The sequence below is a fragment of the Phocoena sinus genome, chromosome 17 (genome assembly GCF_008692025.1).
Source record: "Phocoena sinus isolate mPhoSin1 chromosome 17, mPhoSin1.pri, whole genome shotgun sequence".
Classification (NCBI taxonomy): domain Eukaryota; kingdom Metazoa; phylum Chordata; class Mammalia; order Artiodactyla; family Phocoenidae; genus Phocoena; species Phocoena sinus.
Window position 1 is genome coordinate 61025020 of NC_045779.1, and position 19678 is coordinate 61044697.

Sequence of the window (19678 nt, forward strand, 5' to 3'; positions counted from 1 at the left end):
ATCAATTTGCATTCCTACCAACAGTGCAAGTGGGTTCCCTTTTCTCCACACCCTCTCCAGCATTTACTGCTTGTAGATTTTTCAATGATGGCCATTCTGACTGGTGTGAGGTGATAACTCATTGTAGTTTTGATTTGCATTTCTCTAATAATTAGTGATGTTGAGCATCTTTTCATGTGCCTCTTGGCCATCTCTATGTCTTATTTGGACAAAAGTCTATTTAGGTCTGCCACCCATTGTTTGATTGGGTTCTTTCTTTTTTTGGTATTGAGCTGCATGAGATGTTTGTATGTATTGGAGATTAATCCCTTGTTAGTTGCTTCATTTGCAAATATTTTCTCCCATTCTGAGGGTTGTCATCTCGTCTTGCTTATGGTTTCCTTTGCTGTGCAAAAGCTTTTAAGTTTAATTAGGTCTCATTTGTTTGTTTTTATTTTCATTACTCTAGGAGATGGGTCAAAAAAGATCTTGCTGCGATTTATGTCAAAGAGTGTTCTGCCTATGTTTTCCTCTAAGAGTTTTTTATATATGTATATATATATATATATATATATATATATATATATATATATATATATATAGTGTCTGGCCTTACATTTAGGTCTTTAATCCATTTTAAGTTCATTTTTGTGTATGGTGTTAGGGAGTGTTCTAATTTCATTCTTTTATATGTAGCTGTCCAGTTGTCCCAGCACCACTTATTGAAGAGGCTCTCTTTTCTCCATTGTATATTCTTGCCTTCTTTATCAAAGGAAAGGTGACCATATGCATGTGGGTTTATCTCTGGGCATTCTATCCTGTACCACTGATCTATATTTCTGGTTTTGTGCCAGTACTATATTGTCTTGATTCCTGTAGCTTTGTAGTATAGTCTGAACTCAGGGAGCCTGATTCCTACAGCTTCGTTTTTCTTTCTCAAGATTGCTTTGGCTATTCGGGGTCTTTTGTGTTTCCATACAGACTGTGAAATTTTTTGTTCTAGTTCTGTGAAAAATGCCATTGGTAGTTTGATAGGGATTGCATTGAATCTGTAGATTGCTTTGGGTAGTATAGTCATTTTCACAATGTTGATTCTCCAGTCCAAGAACATGGTATATCTCTCCATCTATTTGTATCATCTTTAATTTGTTTCATCAGTGTCTTACAGTTTTCTGCAAACAGATCTTTTGTCTCCTTAGGTAGATTTATTCCTTGGTATTTTATTCTTTTTGTTGCAATGGTAAATGGGAATGTTTCCTTAATTTCTCTTTCTGATCTTTCTTTGCTAGTGTATAGGAATGCAAGAGATTTCTGTGCATTAATCTTGTATCCTGCAACTTTACCAAATTCATTGATCAGCTCTAGTTTTCTGGTGGCATCTTTAGGATTCTCTATGTATAGTATCATGTCATCTGCAAACAGTGACAGTTTTACTTCTTCTTTTCCAATTTGTATTCCTTTTATTTCTTTTTCTTCTCTGATTGCCGTGGCTAAAACTTCCAAAACTATGTTGAATAAGAGTGGTGAGAGTGGCCATCCTTGTCTTTTCCTGATCTTAGTGGAAATGGATTCAGTTTTTCACCATTGAGAATGATGTTTGCTATGGGTTTGTCGTATATGGCCTTTGAGGCCATATGTTGAGGTAAGTTCTCCCTATGCCCACTTTCTGGAGAGTTTTTATCATCAATGGGTGTTGAATTTTGTCAGAAGTTTTTCTCCATCTATTGAGATGATCATATGGTTTTTATTCTTCATTTTGTTAATATGGTGTATCGCATTGATTGATTTCTGTATATTGAAGAATCCTTGCGTCTCTGGGATAAATCCCATTTGATCATGGTGTATGATCCTTTTAATGTGTTGCTGGATTCTGTTTGCTAGTATTTTGTTGAGGATATTTGTGTCTATGTTCAACAGTGATATTGGTGTGTAGTTTTCTTTTATTGTAGTATCTTTGTCTGGTTTTGGTATCAGGGTGATGGTGGCCTTGTAGAATGAGCTTGGAAGTGTTCAATTTGAGAAGGATAGGTGTTAGCTCTTCTCTAAATGTTTGAAAGAATTTGCCTGTGAAGTTATCTGGTCCTGGACTTTTGTTTGTTGGAAGATTTTTAATCACAGTTTCAATTTCATTACTTGTGACTGGTCTGTTCATATTTTCTATTTCTTCTTGGTTCAGTCCTGGAAGTTGTACCTTTCTAAGAATTTGTCCATTTCTTCCAGGTTCTCCATTTTATTAGCATATAGTTGTTTGTAGTAGTGTCTTATGATCCTTTGTATTTCTGCAGTGTCAGTTGTAATTTCTCCTTTTTCATTTCTAACTTTATCGATTTGAGTCCTCTCCCTTTTTTTCTTGATGAGTCTGGCTAAAGGTTGATCAATTTTGTTTATCTTTTCAAAGAACCAGCTTTTAATTTCATTGATCTTTGGTATTGTTTTCTTGCTTTCTATTTCATTTATTTCATAACCTTAGAGGTCTTGTGGGAAAATCCTGCTCATCCAGAGCAGATACCATCAGGGCTTTCTACCATGATGGAAATGTTCTAGATTTGCACTGTTTACCATGGTAGAAATGACATCTGACTATCTAAGTTACCCACTTTTCCTGAATGACGATGAGATAGGCTTTTCACAATCAGACCCCTAGGTTTCATTTTAGTAGGGCATTCAGTGCCTTAATTTAGAAGAATTTTAAATTTACCTCTGGAATTTAAGTTTATCTCTGGAATTTTAAGTATCCCAAATGGCCAGTAATGGAAACAATTTTGAGGCTGTGGTGGAGTAGACGGTGCATTCTTTCCATAAGGATGTGACATCACAAAACCAAAGCCAACAATGCTCACCTGTGGTGACTTCAATAGTGAGTTCAGCTGAATTATGGCACCCCTGTACTATGCTCCTTGTCCAATGTGAGAGGTCCCTGCTGATCTCAGCCCTGAAGAGATGCGTTTCAATACCCTGCCTGGTACCAGTTCGTGTTGCAAAGGACAGATCTACACCAGCCTGGGGTGATCCTTTCCCTGGACCTGAATGGACCAGCCTGTTGAGAAAAACAGAGAGAGAGAAATTATCAAAATGGAAACTACTGTATTCACCTGATACACCTGTGAAAAGCCCCAAATTGGTGATTTGCTCTCAATTTTCTGATCCGGTACCAAAAGGTCCACTATACCCTAATGTTCACCATGATTTTCTGCCATCTCCTCACCCAGTGCCCGGTCAATGGTAGAGTGAGATTAGCATAGTGGCCAAGAACTGTGCATCCGGTTGACTATGCAGAGGAATTGAATATTGTGACTTTAACTTTATTTAGACAAATTCAGCTATACTTACTCAACCAGAAAGGAAGATGATTAAGTAAATGATTGAGAGAACAATTTAAATAATGTGGAAAATTCCATCTCCCCCATTCCATTCCTGGGCATATGTATGACCTAGTGAGAGCATGAGACAAGAAAGGAAATCTGTTGTTTCCTGGGTTAGAATTAGTTACCCCCTGTGTTTCCTGTACTTTGGATCATCTGGCTGCACTTCTGCATGCATTTCTCATGCTCACAGCCTCCAAATGCAAGCAGACAACCAGGGGACTCAGCTGAAGAAGTAGCAATCTGTGTATCGGTGTTAAAGCTTGAAAAAGAACAGTAATGCTGGACTTCTTGAGACATGGAGGAGAACTGCATTTTATGGGAGATTAAAGGGATTTTAAAGAGTGATTTTTTAAACATCTTTATTGGACTACAATTGCTTTACAATGGTGTGTTAGTTTCTGCTGTATAAAAAAGTGAATCAGCTATACGTATACATATATCCCCATATCCCCTGCCTCTTGGGTCTCCCTCCCACCCTCCCTATCCCACTCCTCTAGGTGGTCACAAAGCACCGAGCTGATCTCCCTGTGCCATGCGGCTGCTTCCCACTACCTACATATTTTACATTTGGTAGTGTATATATGACCATGCCACTCCCTCACTTCATCCCAGCTTACCCTTTCCTCTCCCCGTGTCCTCAACTCCATTCCCTACATCTGCACCTTTATTCCTGTCCTGTGCCTAGGTCCTTCAGAACCTTTTTTTTTTTAAATTCCATATGTATGTGTTAGCATATGGTATTTGTCTTTCTCCTTCTGACTTCACTCTGTATGACACGCTATAGGTCCATCCACCTCACTATAAATGACTAAATTTCATTCCTTTTTATGGCTGAGTAATATTGCATTCTATATATGTGCCACATCTTCTTTATCCATTCATCTGTCGATGGACACTTAGGTTGCTTCCATGTTTTGGCTATTGTAAATAGTGCTGCAATGAACATTGTGGTTTATATATTTTTGAATTATGGTTTTCTCAGTGTATATGCCCAGTAGTGGGATTGCTGGGTCATATGGTAGTTCTATTTTTAGTTTTTTAAGGAACCTCCATACTGTTCTCCATAGTGGCTGTATCAATTTACATTCCCACCAAAAGTTCAAGAGGGTTCCCTTTTCTTCACACTCTCTCCAGCATTTCTTGTTTGTAGACTTTTTGATGATGGCCATTCTGACCAGTGTGAGGTGATACCTCATTATAGTTTTGATTTTCATTTCTCTAATAATTATTGATGTTGAACATCCTTTCATGTGTTTGTTGGAAATCTGTATATCTTCTTTGGAGAAATGTCTATTTTGGTCCTCTGCCCATTTTTGGATTGGGTTGTTTGGGTTTTCTGATATTGAGCTGCATGAGCTGCTTGTATATTTTGGACATTAATCCTTTGTCAGTGGCTTTGTTTGCAAATATTTTCTCCCATTCTGAGGGTTGTCTTTTCGTCTTGTTTATGGTTTCCTTCACTGTGCAAAAGCTTTTAAGTTTCATCAGGTCCCATTTGTTTATTTTTGTTTTTATTTCTATTTCTCTAAGAGGTGGGTCAAAAAGGATCTTGCTGTGATTTATGTCATAGAGTGTTCTGCCTATGTTTTCCTCTAAGAGTTTTATAGTGTCTGGACTTAAATTTGTCTTTAATCCATTTCAAGTTTATTTTTGTGTATGGTGTTAGGGAGTGTTCTAATTTCATTATTTTACATGTAGCTGTCCAGTTTTCCCAGCACCACTTATTGAAGAGGCTCTCTTTTCTCCATTGTATATTCTTGCCTTCTTTATCAAAGGAAAGGTGACCATATGCCTGTGGGTTTATCTCTGGGCATTCTATCCTGTTCCATTGATTGATATTTCTGTTGTTGTGCCAGTACCATACTGTCTTGATTACTGTAGCTTTGTAGTGGAGTCTGAACTCAGGGAGCCTGATTCCTACAGCTTCATTTTTCTTTCTCAAGATTGCTTTGGCTATTCGGGGTCTTTTGTGTTTCCCTACAGATTGTGAAATTTTTTGTTCCAGTTCTGTGAAAAATGCCATTGGTAGTTTGATAGGGATTGCATTGAATCTGTAGATTGCTTTGGGTAGTATAGTCATTTTCACAATGTTGATTCTCCAGTCCAAGAACATGGTATATCTCTCCATGTATTTGTATCATCATTAATTTGTTTCATCAGTGTCTTATAGTTTTCTGCATACAGGTCTTTTGTCTCCTTAGGTAGATTTATTCCTTGGTATTTTATTCTTTTTGTTGCAGTGGTGAATGGGAATGTTTCCTTAATTTCTCTTTCAGATTTTTCGTCATTAGTGTATAGGAGTGCAAAAGATTTCTGTGCATTAATTTTGTATCCTGCTACTTTACCAAATTCATTGATTAGCTCTAGTAGTTTTCTGGTAGCATCTTTAGGATTCTCTATGTATAGTATCATGTCATCTGCAAACAGTAACAGCTTTACTTCTTCTTTCCCGATTTGTATTCCTTTTCTTTCTTTTTCTTCTCTGACTGCTGTGGCTAAAACTTCCAAAACTATGTTGAATAATAGTGATGAGAGTGGGCAACCTTGTCTTGTTCCTGATCTTAGTGGAAATAGTTCAGTTTTTCACCACTGAGAACGATGTTGGCTGTGGGTTTTTCATATATGGCCTTTATTATGTTGAGGTAAGTTCCCTCTATGCCTACTTCCTAGAGGGTTTTTATCATAAATTGGTGTTGAATTTTGTCAAAAGCTTTTTCTGTATCCATTGAGATTATCATATGGGTTTTATCCTTCCATTTGTTAATATGGTGTATCACATTGATTGATCTGCATATATTGACGAATCCTTGAATTCCTGGGATAAATCCCACGTGATCATTGGTGTATGACCCTTTTAATGTGCTGTTGTATTCTGTTTGCTAGTATTTTGTTGAGAATTTTTGCGTCTATGTTCATCAGTGGTACTGGCCTGTAGTTTTCTTTTTTTGTGACATCTTTGTCTGTTTTTGGTATCAAGGTGATGGTGGCCTCGTAGGATGAGTTTGGGAGTGTTCCTCCCTCTGCTATATTTTGGAAGAATTGAGAAGGATTGGTGTTGGCTTTTCTCTAAATGTTTGATAGAATTTGCCTGTGAAGCCATCTGGTCCTGGGCTTTTGTGTGTTGGAAGATTTTTAATCACAGTTTGAATTTCAGTGTTTGTGATTGGTCTGTTTATATTTGCTATTTCTCCTGGTTCAGTCTTAGAAGGTTGTGCTTTTCTAAGAATTTGTCCATTTCTTCCTGGGTGTCCATTTTATTGGCATAGAGTTGCTTGTAGTAATCTCTCGTGACGCTTTGTATTTCTGCAGTGTCAGTTGTTACTTCTCCCTTTTCATTTCTAATTCTATTGATTTGAGTCTTCTCCCTTTTTTTCTTGATGAGTCTGGCTAATGGTTTATCAATTTTGTTTATCTTCTAAAAGAACCAGCTTTTAGTTTTATTGATCTTTGCTACTGTTTCCTTCATTTCTTTTTCATTTATTTCTGATCTGATCTTTATGATTTCTTTCCTTCTGCTAACTTTGGGACTTTTTTGTTCTTTCTCTTATTGCTTTAGGTGTAAGGTTAGGTTGTTTATTTGAAATTTTTCTTGTTTCTTGAGGTAGGATTGTATTGCTATAAACTTCCTTCTTAGAACTGCTTTTGCTGCATCCCACAGGTTTTGGATCATCATGTTTTCATTGGCATTTGTCTCTAGGTGTTGTCTGATTTCCTCTTCGATTTCTTTAGTGATATCTTGGTTATTTAGTAACGTATTGTTTAGCCTCCATGTGTTTGCATTTTTTATGTTTTTTTTCCCTGTAATTGATTTCTAATCTCATAGCATTGTGGTGAGAAAAGATGCTTGATATGATTTCAATTTTTTTAAATTTACTGAGGCTTGATTTGTGACCCAGGATGTGATCTATCCTGGAGAATGTTCCATGAGCACTTGAGAAGAAAGTGTGTTCTGCTGTTTTTGGATGGAATGTCCTATCAATATTAATTAAGTCCATCTTGTTTAATGTGTCATGTAAAGCTTGTGTTTCCTTATTTCTTTTCATTTTGGATGATATGTCCACTGGTTAAAGTGGGGTGTTAAAGTCTCCTACTATGATTGCGTTACTGTTGATTTCCCCTTTTATGGCTGTAGCATTTGCCATATGTACTAAGGTGCTCCTTTGTTGAGTGCACAGATATTTACAACTGTTGTATCTTCTTCTTGGATTGATCCCTTGATCATTACGTAGTGTCCTTCTTTTTCTCTTGTATAGTCTTTACTTTAAAGTCTATTTTGTCTGATAAAAGAATTGCTAATCCAGCTTTCTTTTGATTTCCATTTGTATGGAATATCTTTTTCCATCCCCTCACTTTCAGTCTGTATGTGTCCCTAGGTCAGAAGTGGGTTTCTTGTAGACAGCATATATATAGGTCTTGCTTTAGTATCCATTCAGCCAGTCTATGTCTTTTGGATGGAGCATTTAATCCATTTACATTTAAGGTAATTATCAATATGTATATTCCTACTACCATTTTCTTAATTGTTTCGGGTTTGTTATTGTAGGTCTTTTCCTTCTCTTGTGTGTCCTGCCTAGAGAAGTTCCTTTAGCATTTGTTGTAAAGCTGGTTTGGTGGTGCTGAATTCTCTTAGCTTTTGCTTGTCTGTAAAGGTTTTAATTTCTCCGTCGAATCTGAATGAGATTCTTGCTGGGTAGAGTAATCTTGGTTGCAGGTTCTTCCCTTTCATCACTTTAAATATGTCCTTCCACTCCCTCTGGCTTGCAGTTTCTGCTGAAAGATCAGCTGTTAACCTTATGGCGATCCCCTTGTATGTTATTTGTTGCTTTTCCCTTGCTGCTTTTAATATTTTTTCTTTGCATTTAATTTTTGATAGTTTGATTAATATGTGTCTTGGCGTGTTTCTCCTTGGATTTATCCTGTATGGGACTCTGCATTTCCTGGATTTGATTGTCTATTTTCTTTCCCATATTAGGGAAGTTTTCAACCATAGTCTCTTCAAGTATTTTCTCAGTCCCTTTCTTTTTCTCTTCTTCGTCTGGGTCCCCTATAATTCGAATGTTGGTGTGTTTAATGTTGTCCCAGAGGTCTCTGAGACTGTCCTCAATTCTTTTCATTCTTTTTTCTTTATTCTGCTCTGTGGTAGTTATTTCTACTATTTTATCTTCCCGGTCACTTATTCGTTCTTCAGCCTCAGTTATTCTGCTATTGATTACTTCTAGAGAATTTTTAATTTCATTTATTGTGTTGTTCATCATTGTTTGTTTTCTCTTTAGTTCTTTTAGGTCGTTGTTAAACATTTCTTGTATTTTCTCTATTTCCAAGATTTTGGATCATCTTTACTGTCATTACTCTGAATTCTTTTTCAGGTAGACTGCCTATTTCCTATTCATTTGTTTGGTCTGGTGGGGTTTTACCTTGCTCCTTCATCTGCTGTGTGTTTCTCTGTCTTCTCATTTTGCTTAACTTAACTGTGTTTGGGGTCTCCTTTTCACAGGCTGCAGGTTCGCAGTTCACGTTGTTTTTGGTGTCTGCTCCCAGTGGGCAAGGTTGGTTCAGTTGGTTGTGTAGGCTTCCTGGTGGAAGGGACCAGTGCCTGTGTTTTGGTGAATGAGGCTGGATCTTGTCTTTCTGGTGGGCAGGACTGCGTCCGGTGGCGTGTTTTAGGTGTGTCTGTGAACGTGTTATGATTTTAGGCAGCCTCTCTGCTAATGTGTGGGGTTGTGTTCCTGTTTTGCTAGTTGTTTGGCATGGGCTGTCAGCACTGTAGCTTGCTGGTCATTGAGTCGAGCTGTGTCTTAGTGTTGAGACAGAGGTCTCTGGCAGAGCTCTCATCGATTGTTATTACAAGGGGCTGGGAGGTCTCTGGTGGACCAATGTCCTGAACTCGGCTCTCCCACCTTAGAAGCTCAGGCCTGACACCCGGCTGGAGCACCAAGACCCTGTGAGCCACACAGCTGGTTGGCAGAAGGAGTCTTTGTAAAAAGCAGATTCTGGGGAATTCCCTGGCAGTCCAGTGGTTAAGACTCTGCGCTTCCACTGCAGGGGGCTTGAGTTTGATCCCTGGTTGGGGAACTGTGGCAGGCACCCAACACTTGAGAGAGAGAAGGGTTTAAATTTGGAAGAACTGGATGAAGTGGTGCCTCAGTCACTTGCTGGTTGTGGAACCCAGGCACAGCCCTAAAATCCGTGAGCCTGTTTTCTCACCTCCACTCAGCCTCAGGGCTGTTGCAACGTCGTCGTGGCTCTGCCTGTCACCCGGGTCTGATGCACCTCCAAGGGTGATTTTTACTGTACATGATTTCACACTGACTTTAGAACATACATTCACAGCATAAAATGTGACTCTCATGGTAAATATTTTCTAAAAGGGCAGAGGAAACATGAGGAATCAAAGGCTGTGAGTGCTGCCTTCTGAGCAGGCACTGGCTCCTACTTCTCACTTGCCCCCTGTAAACACTCAAATCTCTTATGCTCTCTCCTTCTCCTCCATACCCCAACCTCCTTCTGGGAGAGACTCTCATATCAATAATTTGCAGGAGAGAATGAGTATAATTTAGTAAATATTACTTCTCTCCAGGGTATTTGCATATTCAGCCTTATCTTTTAATACGGAAAGAAACACTTCAGTATTGGCTAGAGAAATTCCAGGTGTCCATTCACTTGGTGGATGAGAGAGTTATTTTCTTAGGCAAAGGGCTTGTTACCTCTAGATTAAAAATTGTACAGAGGAAATCCAAAAGCTTATTTTCTCTTGCAAGCTTAAATATTGTAGACCAAAATTATCACTGAAATAAAACATACTGTAACCCACTGAATTTCTAGCGACAGGCTCGTTTAACCCTGAGGAGCTTTCTTTTACTTACAGAGTTGAAACTCAGTGGGAGATGTGGTCTGCAATGCTGACTTGAAGCAAAAGGTTAATTGAAAAAGGTTTTTGGCTGTACAATTCTTTGAAGATAGAGACATTACAAATGGTAACAAATGTTGGCAAGAATGCGGAGAAAAGGGAACCCTTGTACATGTTGGTGGTTATGTAACTTGGTGCAGCCACTATGGAACACAGTATAGAGGTTCCTCAAAGTATTAATATTAGCACTACCATATGATTCAGCAATGCCCCTTCTGAGGAAATATCTGAAGGAAGCAAAATCAGCATCTGAAAGAGATGCCTACACTCCCAAGTTCACTGCAGCATCATTCACAACAGCCAAGATATGGAAACAACCTAAGAGTCCATCAATGGATAAATGGATAAAGATGATGTGGTGCATATATACATAATGGAATATTATTCAGCCTTAAAAAAAAAGAAGGAAATCCTGCCATTTGCAACAACATGGATGAACCTGGAAGCATTATGCTAAGTGAAATAAGCCAGACAGAGAAAGAGAGATTCTGTATGACGTCACTTATACGTGAAATCTTTTTTTTTTTAAAAAAAGGCAAACTTATAGAAGCAGAGTGTAGAATGATGATTGCTGAGGCTGGGGGAAATGGGGTGATGTTGGTCAAAGGGTATAAATTTTTAGTTGTAAGATGAATACGTTCTGAGGATCTAATGAGCAGCCTGGTGATATAGTTAATAATATTGTAGACTTGAAATCTGCTAATAATTAAGATTTGTGAAAAAAGAGGTAACTATGTGAGATGATCAATGTATTAACTTGATTGGTAGCCAGTTCACAATATACATGGACATGAAAGCATTGCGTGTATACTTTTGTCAGTTATACCCCAGTAAAAAGATAATGCAAGACAGAAGTTCCATGAATCTCATTGAGAGGAGAGTCCAGGAGAGCATGAAGGAAAATGTCTGCTGACATGGGTGTCGCCACCCAGGGATTTAACATGTAGAGACTGAGTCGAGTTCGTCGGGAGGGAGGAGGGTGTTTTGTAATAAGAAGGGAACAAGAGTAACTGAGAAGCTTCTGGGAGGTTTCAAAATCTGGGTGAGAGTAGAGAAAATGGAAAGCACTTCTCAAAAGCCTAAGAATTTAAAGGGATTGAGGGTCAGATAAAACTTCATTAAGAAGAAGTATGTGCAGAAAGCGCAAATTCCTATTGTGTTTTCTTAGTTGCTCAAAAGTGTTCTTCTCCTCAAAGGTGTTTACGTTTTAGTTGCTTCAAGAAATATATCTAGCTCTTCCTTTTTAAAATCTTAAAACCTGTGTCAGTTGGGCACAGGTGGCAGGCTGCATGGTAAACCGAAAAGGGACATGGGTTTGGGAGGCATAACAAACTGCATTAGAACCCTCTTCTACAGAACATTAGTGAAATGTTCTAAGAGTCACCACCTCATAAAGTAGTGTTATAAAGATCCAATGAAATGATCTGTGTACCGTACTTGTACAGAACCTAGATATGGTTTGTAATCAATAAGTATTATTCCATCCCTTGCCCCTACCCTCTGTTTCCTTACTTTAAAAATATAATTCTTGCCTCATATGATTAGGATTAAATATAAGAAAATATATAAAGAAAATATGTTGTGATGATCTGGAACCAAACCCGCAATATCTCCAAGGTCAGCCTGTGATGGATTTGTATGAGTCTGTCATTAAGGCAATCTGAAATGTTGTCCTTAAAATATTTTTTAAATGCTCCTTTTATAGAGAAATATAAGGAGACTGAACCTACCAGACATAAAAATATATTTTAAGGCTGTATTATTCAAAACGGGTTAGTACTCATTCAGGTAGAAATGGGAAGATCAGTGGAACTAAACAGAAGATGGCTGGCTAATCAAAATAACAATGAGATGCTACGTTAACCAAAGAGAAATGAAGAGGTCAAAAAGTTTGGTAACAGATTTGGGGTATACATTGGGGCAGCTTCTACATAAATTAAAAAGTATGTGAAGGAATGTATGTATATTCAAGGATTTTCAATGCCACATTGTTTATAAAAGCAAAAGACTAGGAATACCTGGTTAAATATCATCATATATATATACTCAGTTATAATATATATGCTTGTGGAAAGAATGGGCTGTATTGATGTTTACAGAAATGAAACATCTATAGTAAACAAAAGTGAATAGACCAGGCTCCCATTTGTTTAAAAAAAGAAGGTGGGGAAGGAGTAATACACACACTTACATATTTATATATGCTTTTGTGTGTTTATAAAATATTTATGTAAGAACATATAAGAAAATACTAATAGTGGTTGCCCTGGGAAACAGATCTGAAGTAGAAAATTTGACTTCTCCTTATATACCTTTTTCTACTCTTATTTGCTTTTAACTGGGTACTTTTTTTTTTTTAGTTAAAATTACTTTTTTTTAAGGAAAGAAAAAACAAACCTGATTCTTTATGTTCCTAAGGGTACATAAATGTTAAATGCATTAAATGTCATGTTTATACACACACACAAAAAGAAAATATATAAAGGACTTGATCCAGTATTTAGTGCATCATAGTAAGCATTCAATAAAAATTATTTTCCTGATGCCTTCCCTGTTCACGTTCTCACTTTCTATCCACTAAATTTCCACCCAGAGGACATCAACTTTGTCACAGTCCAGGGATAGTGTAAATGTAACACAGAGGCACAAGTGAAGCAAAAAAGAAGTTACACCACCCTCTGAAGAATGTTACATGTTTGTGAATTTCTTACCAACATTTCTTTTTCTCTAGAGAGACTATAAAATTAAAGCCAATAATAACTGGAAAATGCAATTTGTTAGGAATTTTGCATTTGGTAAGTCTGGATATAAGGGAATGAAATTACTAACAGAGTGTAACAAGATATGAGCAAGCCCTGTATCTAGCTGACCAATACCAGGCACAGGGAGTGCTTGATGGGGAAATTCACCGTGTTACAGGAAATAATGATTAAAAAAAAAAGCCCTTTGTGGGGAGGACTGTTGGTGTACCTTGTTATTTGTTTCATCACCAAATTCTCACTGAAGAAGAAAAGGGAAGAGGCAAAATGGATTTTTCAACTACCCAAGTGTGAATTATCTAACATTTGTGTCAAAGAACAAGTTGATTTGCAATCTGAAGAACATGCTGAATTATGTGTTCTTTTGAATATACCAATATTGGTTAATGAAACCTACAGTACTGTATGTAAACTGTGAGACAGAGCAAATTGTCTTTTCTGCTACCTAGTGTGCATACTGGTAACAAAAGGATAGTTTTTCCAGATGAAAATCAAATGAACTACATCAGATATCCACACAATGCACTTCGGTACACATCTTCTGGATGGGGTACTACACAGTCCCAACAAATTATTTTAGAAACACATATGTGAATGTGGAGAAGTGCACCTGTACTCATTGAAAGGCTCCAAATATGCAACTGAACTCTGTAAAATAAAAGCTTAGAAACAAATCCATTAAACTGTCAAGCAATTTCATGCTTGATTTTATTTCTACTTTATTTTTTTAATTCTTAAATTTTTCTCTAAGCAACATATACTGCACAAGGTAAAGATTAGCTTTACAAGGCTATGGGACTAAAATGAAACCAAATATTTCGCCTTAATTTCTAGAATCAGGACTTCCATTGCACTGAAAAACATATGCATTCTGACTCAGTGTGGAATACGTGTTTTGTTTGTTTAATGTTAGCGGCAGTTCAGGGCTGGAATACTAGATGAACTCATCTGTGTCCTCTTGCATTGGTTTGTGTCTGTGTTAGTCTAAATTGTCCATGTCTAGCTCCTATCACCTGACACCTGCAGCCTGTGGCTGTGGAATAGCCTTTCTCAGAATGAAGTTAACCGATCCATGTGGGATGAAACCTACACTCATGGCCTCATGAATCCCTTACATGAACCTACTGGCCTCCAGCAAGTGAGTCACGAGGGCTGCTGAGACCTGCCAGTTGAAGTTACACGATCCTTTTGGATTCAGGGGTGCACTGGGGGGCCTTCGACAAGCTTCTTGCTCTGTTCAAGCCTCTTCTTCCATCCTTTCAACTGAGCGCCAGAAATCACTCAGAACGTAATTTGGCGATGAGAGACCGTGTGAGGAATGGGAAGGAGGAAGGGGGCAAGCATACAGGTCTGCAGTATCTGTGGAAGTGTTCAAGCATAGGCTGGTCAGCGACTCCCCAGGGATGGTAGAGTTCTCACCTTGAGAGTCTATGGTTAGATCAAAGCCGTCCCTGGACTTTGGGCCATCTTGGGAGAACCACACTTGGAGTAGATGATTTGCTTCTTGGGATCTAAGGTGAGGTAGCGACATTTCCAGCAAGGCTCAGACTGCCTAGGCTGGCAGCCAGCAGGAGTTCTTGGGTGCCCTCTCTGTATGTAAGGTTTGTTGCTCGTGTGTCAATGACAGCTCCTGGGTAGGAAGATGTCGGGGGAAGCAGACTTGCTGTTGACAGCACAGTGATCGGCTGGTGCTCCAAGACCAAGCATAGCACGGATCTCCTCAAGGTAGGCGTCCCTCCTCTGGACGCCACACATCATTATCAATTCATTTACCCCACTGCTTAAGATCACCACGTCATCTCCCCTAATGTCCTTCAAGGTGGGAGCCTTGTCCCATCTCTCATTGATTCCTCAGTGTGTAGTATCTTACCTGATTCATAGTCGGTGTTCAATACATGTTGGCTGAGTAACAGCATCAATGCAAGTTTTTCAAAAGTTTTTGAAATGTGAGCTCAGTTTTACAAAGAGAAGTACACACACACACAAACACACACACTCATACACAATTGACCTATTTTGAAATCCTTTGAAATTTGGGGCCAGTGAAAAGCTCCTACTGGGCTCTTCATTTGCAGACTGCATTTGAGAACACATTACAGTAGTCAGATTCTGGATACAATGTACCAAGTAAATGTCAGCTGGATGGTAAGATTTTAAAAGTCATCATTTGGACTTTTGAAAGGGTAGGGCTAAGGACAGAATCTGTCTGCCTGAGTTTTTCCCATCCTGCTGGGAACAGCCTTTTTACATTCCTCTCAAGATTCTTGCCAAAGATCTTTCCTGATCTGCAGTCTCGGTGGGGTGGGGGGCAGGGGACTCTGAAACAGCTATTATTTATCTTTCAATTAGTTTACATTTTTAAGCAAGTGTATCCTTAAAAATACGACCATCTGTCTCTTATCTGCAGTGGGGACTACACTAAAGAAACCAAGGAAATGCTGTCTCCCTAGAGAAGATAACTTTCTTACCCAGCTAGAAAAAATACTGGCGCCCAGGGACAGGGTTTCAAGGTGCAATTCACACCCAATTTCCTTTTTTTTTTTAATGTTTATTTATTTATTCTTATTAGTCATCCATTTTATACACATCAGTGTATACATGTCAATCCCAATTGCCCAATTCAACAAACCTCCCCCCCCACCCCCCCGTGGCTTTCCCCCCTTGGTGTTCATACATTTGTTCTCTACATCTGTGTCTCAATTTCTGCTCTGCAAACCGAATGATCCGTACCATTTTTCTAGGTTCCACATATATGTGTTAATATACGATATTTGTTTTTCTCTTTCTGACTTACTTCACTCGGTATGACAGTCTCTAGATCCATCCACGTCTCTACAAATGACCCAATTTTGTTCCTTTTTATGGCTGAGTAATATTCCGTTGTATATATGTACCACATCTTCTTTACCCATTTGTCGATGGGCATTTAGGTTGCTTCCGTGACCTGGCTACTGTAAATAGTGCTGCAGTGAACACTGGGATGCATGTGTCTTTTTGAATTATGATTTTCTCTGGGTATATGCCCAGTAGTGGGATTGCTGGGTCATATGGTAGTTCTATTTTTAGTTTTTTAAGGAACCTCCATACTGTTCTCCTTACTGGCTGTATCAATTTACATTCCCAACAAGAGTGCAAGAGGGTTCCCTTTTCTCCACACCCTCTCCAGCATTTATTGTTTGTAGATTTTCTGATGATGCCCATTCTAACTGGTGTGAGGTGATACCTCATTGTAGTTTTGATTTGCATTTCTCTAATAATTAGTGATGTTGAGCAGCTTTTCATGTGCTTCTTGGCCATCTGTATGTCTTCTTTAGAGAAATGTCTATTTAGGTCTTCTGCCCATTTTTGGATTGGGCTGTTTGTTTTTTTAATATTGAGCTGCATGACCTGTTTATATATTTTGGAGATTAATCCTTTGATGATTCATTTGCAAATATTTTCTCCCATTCTGAGGGTTGTCTTTTTGTCTTGTTTATGGTTTCCTTTGTTGTGCAAAAGCTCTTAAGTTTCATTAGGTCCCATTTGTTTATTTTTGTTTTCAATTTCATTACTCTAGGAGGTGGGTGAAAAAAGATCTTGCCGTGATTTATGTCAAAGAATGTTCTTCCTGTGTTTTCCTCTAAGAGTTTTATAGTGCCCGGTCTTACATTTAGGTCTATAATCCATTTTGAGTTTATTTTTGTGTATGGTGTTAGGGAGTTTTCTAATTTCATTCTTTTATATGTAGCTGTCCAGTTTTCCAAGCACCACTTACTGAAGAGGCTGTCTTTTCTCCATTGTATATCCTTGCATCCTTTGTCACAGATTAGTTGACCATAGGTGCATGGGTTTTTCTCTGGGCTTTCTATCATGTTCCACTGATCTATATTTCTGTTTTTGTGCCAGTACCATATTGTCTTGATTACTGTAGCTTTGTAGTATAGTCTGAAGTCAGGGAGTCTGATTCCTCCAGCTCCGTTTTTTTCCCTCAAGACTGCTTTGGCTATTCGGGGTCTTTTGTGTCAACATACAAATTTTAGGATTTTTTGTTCTAGTTCTGTAAAAAATGCCACTGGTAATTTGATAGGGATTGCATTGACTCTGTAGATTGCTTTGAGTAATATAGTCATTCTCACAATATTGATTCTTTTAATCCAAGAACATGGTATATCTCTCCATCTGTTGGTATCATCTTTAATTTCTTTCATCAGTGTCTTATAGTTTTCTGCATACAGGTCTTTTGTCTCCCTAGGTAGGTTTATTCCTAGGTATTTTATTCTTTTTGTTGCAGTGGTAAATGGGAGTGTTTCCTTAATTTCTCTTTCAGATTTTTCATCATTAGTGTATAGGAATGCAAGAGATTTCTGTGCATTAATCCTGCAACTTTACCAAATTCATTGATTAGTTCTAGTAGTTTTCTGGTGGCATCTTTAGAATTCTCTATGTATAGTATCATGTCATCTGCAAATAGTGACAGTTTTAATTCTTCTTTTCCAATTTGTATTCCTTTTATTTCTTTTTCTTCTCTGATTGCCATGGCTAGAACTTCCAAAACTAGGCTGAATAATAGTGGTGAGAGTGGACATCCTTGTCTTGTTCCTGATCTTAGAAGAAATGCTTTCAGTTTTTCACCATTGAGAATGATGTTTGCTGTGGGTTTGTCATATACGGCCTTTCTTATGTTGAAGTAGGTTCCCTCTATGCCCACTTTCTGGAGAGTTTTTATCATAAACCAGTGTTGAATTTTGTCAAAAGCTTTTTCTGCATCTATTGAGATGACCATTTGGTTTTTATTTTTCAATTTGTTAATATGTGTATCACATTGATTGATTTGCATATATTGAAAAATCCTTGCATCTCTGGGATAAATCCCACTTCATCATGGTGTATGATCCTTTTAATGTGTTGTTGGATTCTGTTTGCTAATATTTTGTTGAGGAGTTTTACATCTATATTCATCAGTGATATTGGTATGTAATTTTCTTTTTTTGTAGTATCTTTGTCTGGTTTTGGTATCAGGGTGATGGTGGCCTCATAGAATGAGTTTGGGAGTGTTCCTTCCTCTGCAATTTTTGGGAAGAGTTTGAGAAGGATGGGTGTTTGCTCTTCTCTAAATGTTTCATAGAATTCACCTGTGAAGTCATCTGGTCCTGGGCTTTTGTTTGTTGGAAGATTTAAAATCACAGTTTCAATTTCATTACTTGTGATTGGTCTGTTCATTTTTCTATTTCTTTCTGGTTCAGTCTTGGAAGGTTATACCTTTCTAAGAATTTGTCATTTCGTTCAGGTTGTCCATTTTATTGGCATAGACTTGCTTGTAGTAGTCTCTTAGGATGCTTTGTATTTCTGTGGTGTCTGTTGTAACTTCTCCTTTTTCATTTCTAATTTTATTGATTTGAGTCCTCTCTCTCTTTTTCTTGATGAGTCTGTCTAATGGTTTTATCAATTTTGTTTATCTTCTCAAAGAACCAGCTTTTAGTTTTATTGATCTTTGCTATTGTTTTCTTTGTTTCTATTTCATTTATTTCTGCTCTGATCTTTATGATTTCTTTCCTTCTGCTAACTTTGGGTTTTGTTTGTTCTTCTTTCTCTAGTTCTGTTAGGTGTAACGTTAGATTGTTTACATGAGATTTTTCTTGTTTCTTGAGGTAGGCTTTTATAGCTATAAACTTCCCTCTTAGAACTCCTTTTGCTGCATCCCATAGGTTTTGGATCGTCGCGTTTTCATTGTCATTTGTCTCCAGGTATTTTTTGATTTCTTCTTTGATTTCTTTAGTGATATCTTGGTTATTTAGTAACGTACTGTTTAGCCTCCATGTGTTTGTGGTTTTTACGTTTTTTTCCCTATAATTCATTTCTAATCTCATAGTGCTGTGGTGAGAAAAGATGCTTGATATGATTTCAATTTTCTTAAATTTACTGAGGCTTGATTTGTGACCCAAGATGTGATCTATCCTGGAGAATGTTCCATGTGCACTTGAGAAGAAAGTGCAATCTGCTGTTTTTGGATGGAATGTCCTATAACTGTCAATTAAATCTATCTGGTCTATTGTGTCATTTAAAGCTTGTGTTTCCTTATTAATTTTCTGCTTGGATGTTCTGTCCATTGGTGTAAGTGAGGTGTTAAAGTCCCACACTATTATTTTGTTATTGTTGATTTCCTCTTTTATAGCTGTTAGCAGTTGCCTTATGTATTGACGTGCTCCTATGTTGGGAGCATATATATTTGTAATTGTTGTATCTTCTTCTTGGATTGATCCCTTGACCATGATGTAGTGTCCTTCCTTGTCTCTTATAACATTCTTTATTTTAAAGTCTATTTTATCTGATATAAGTATTGCTACTCCAGCTTTCTTCGATTTCCATTTACATGGAATATCTTTTTCCATCCCCCACTTTCAGTCTGTATATGTCCCTAGGTCTGAAGTAGGTCTCTTGTAGACAGCATACAGATGGGTCTTGTTTTTGTATCCATTCAGCAAGCCTGTGTCTTTTGTTTGGAGCATTTAATCCATTCACAATTAAGGTAATTATTGATATGTATGTTCCTATTACCATTTTCTTGATTTGGGGGTGTTTGTTTTTGTAGATCCTTTTCTTCTCTTGTGTTTCACACTTAGAGAAGTTCCTTTAGCACTTGTTGTAGAGCTGGTTTGATGGTGCTGAATTCTCTTAGCTTTTGCTTGTCT

General features: G+C 37.8%; 1 protein-coding gene across 3 annotated transcripts in view; it reads right to left on the reverse strand.

Annotated features, from left to right (window-relative positions):
* The window catches only part of SNTB1 (syntrophin beta 1), a 226021-nt gene that overhangs the window by 11323 nt on the left and 195020 nt on the right, over positions 1-19678 (reverse strand). For all 3 annotated transcript variants that reach the window (XM_032609750.1, XM_032609748.1, XM_032609749.1), the window contains one exon: positions 2820-3016. In XM_032609750.1, the coding sequence (XP_032465641.1) occupies positions 2820-3016 (197 nt within the window). The remainder of the gene's footprint in view (positions 1-2819; positions 3017-19678) is intronic.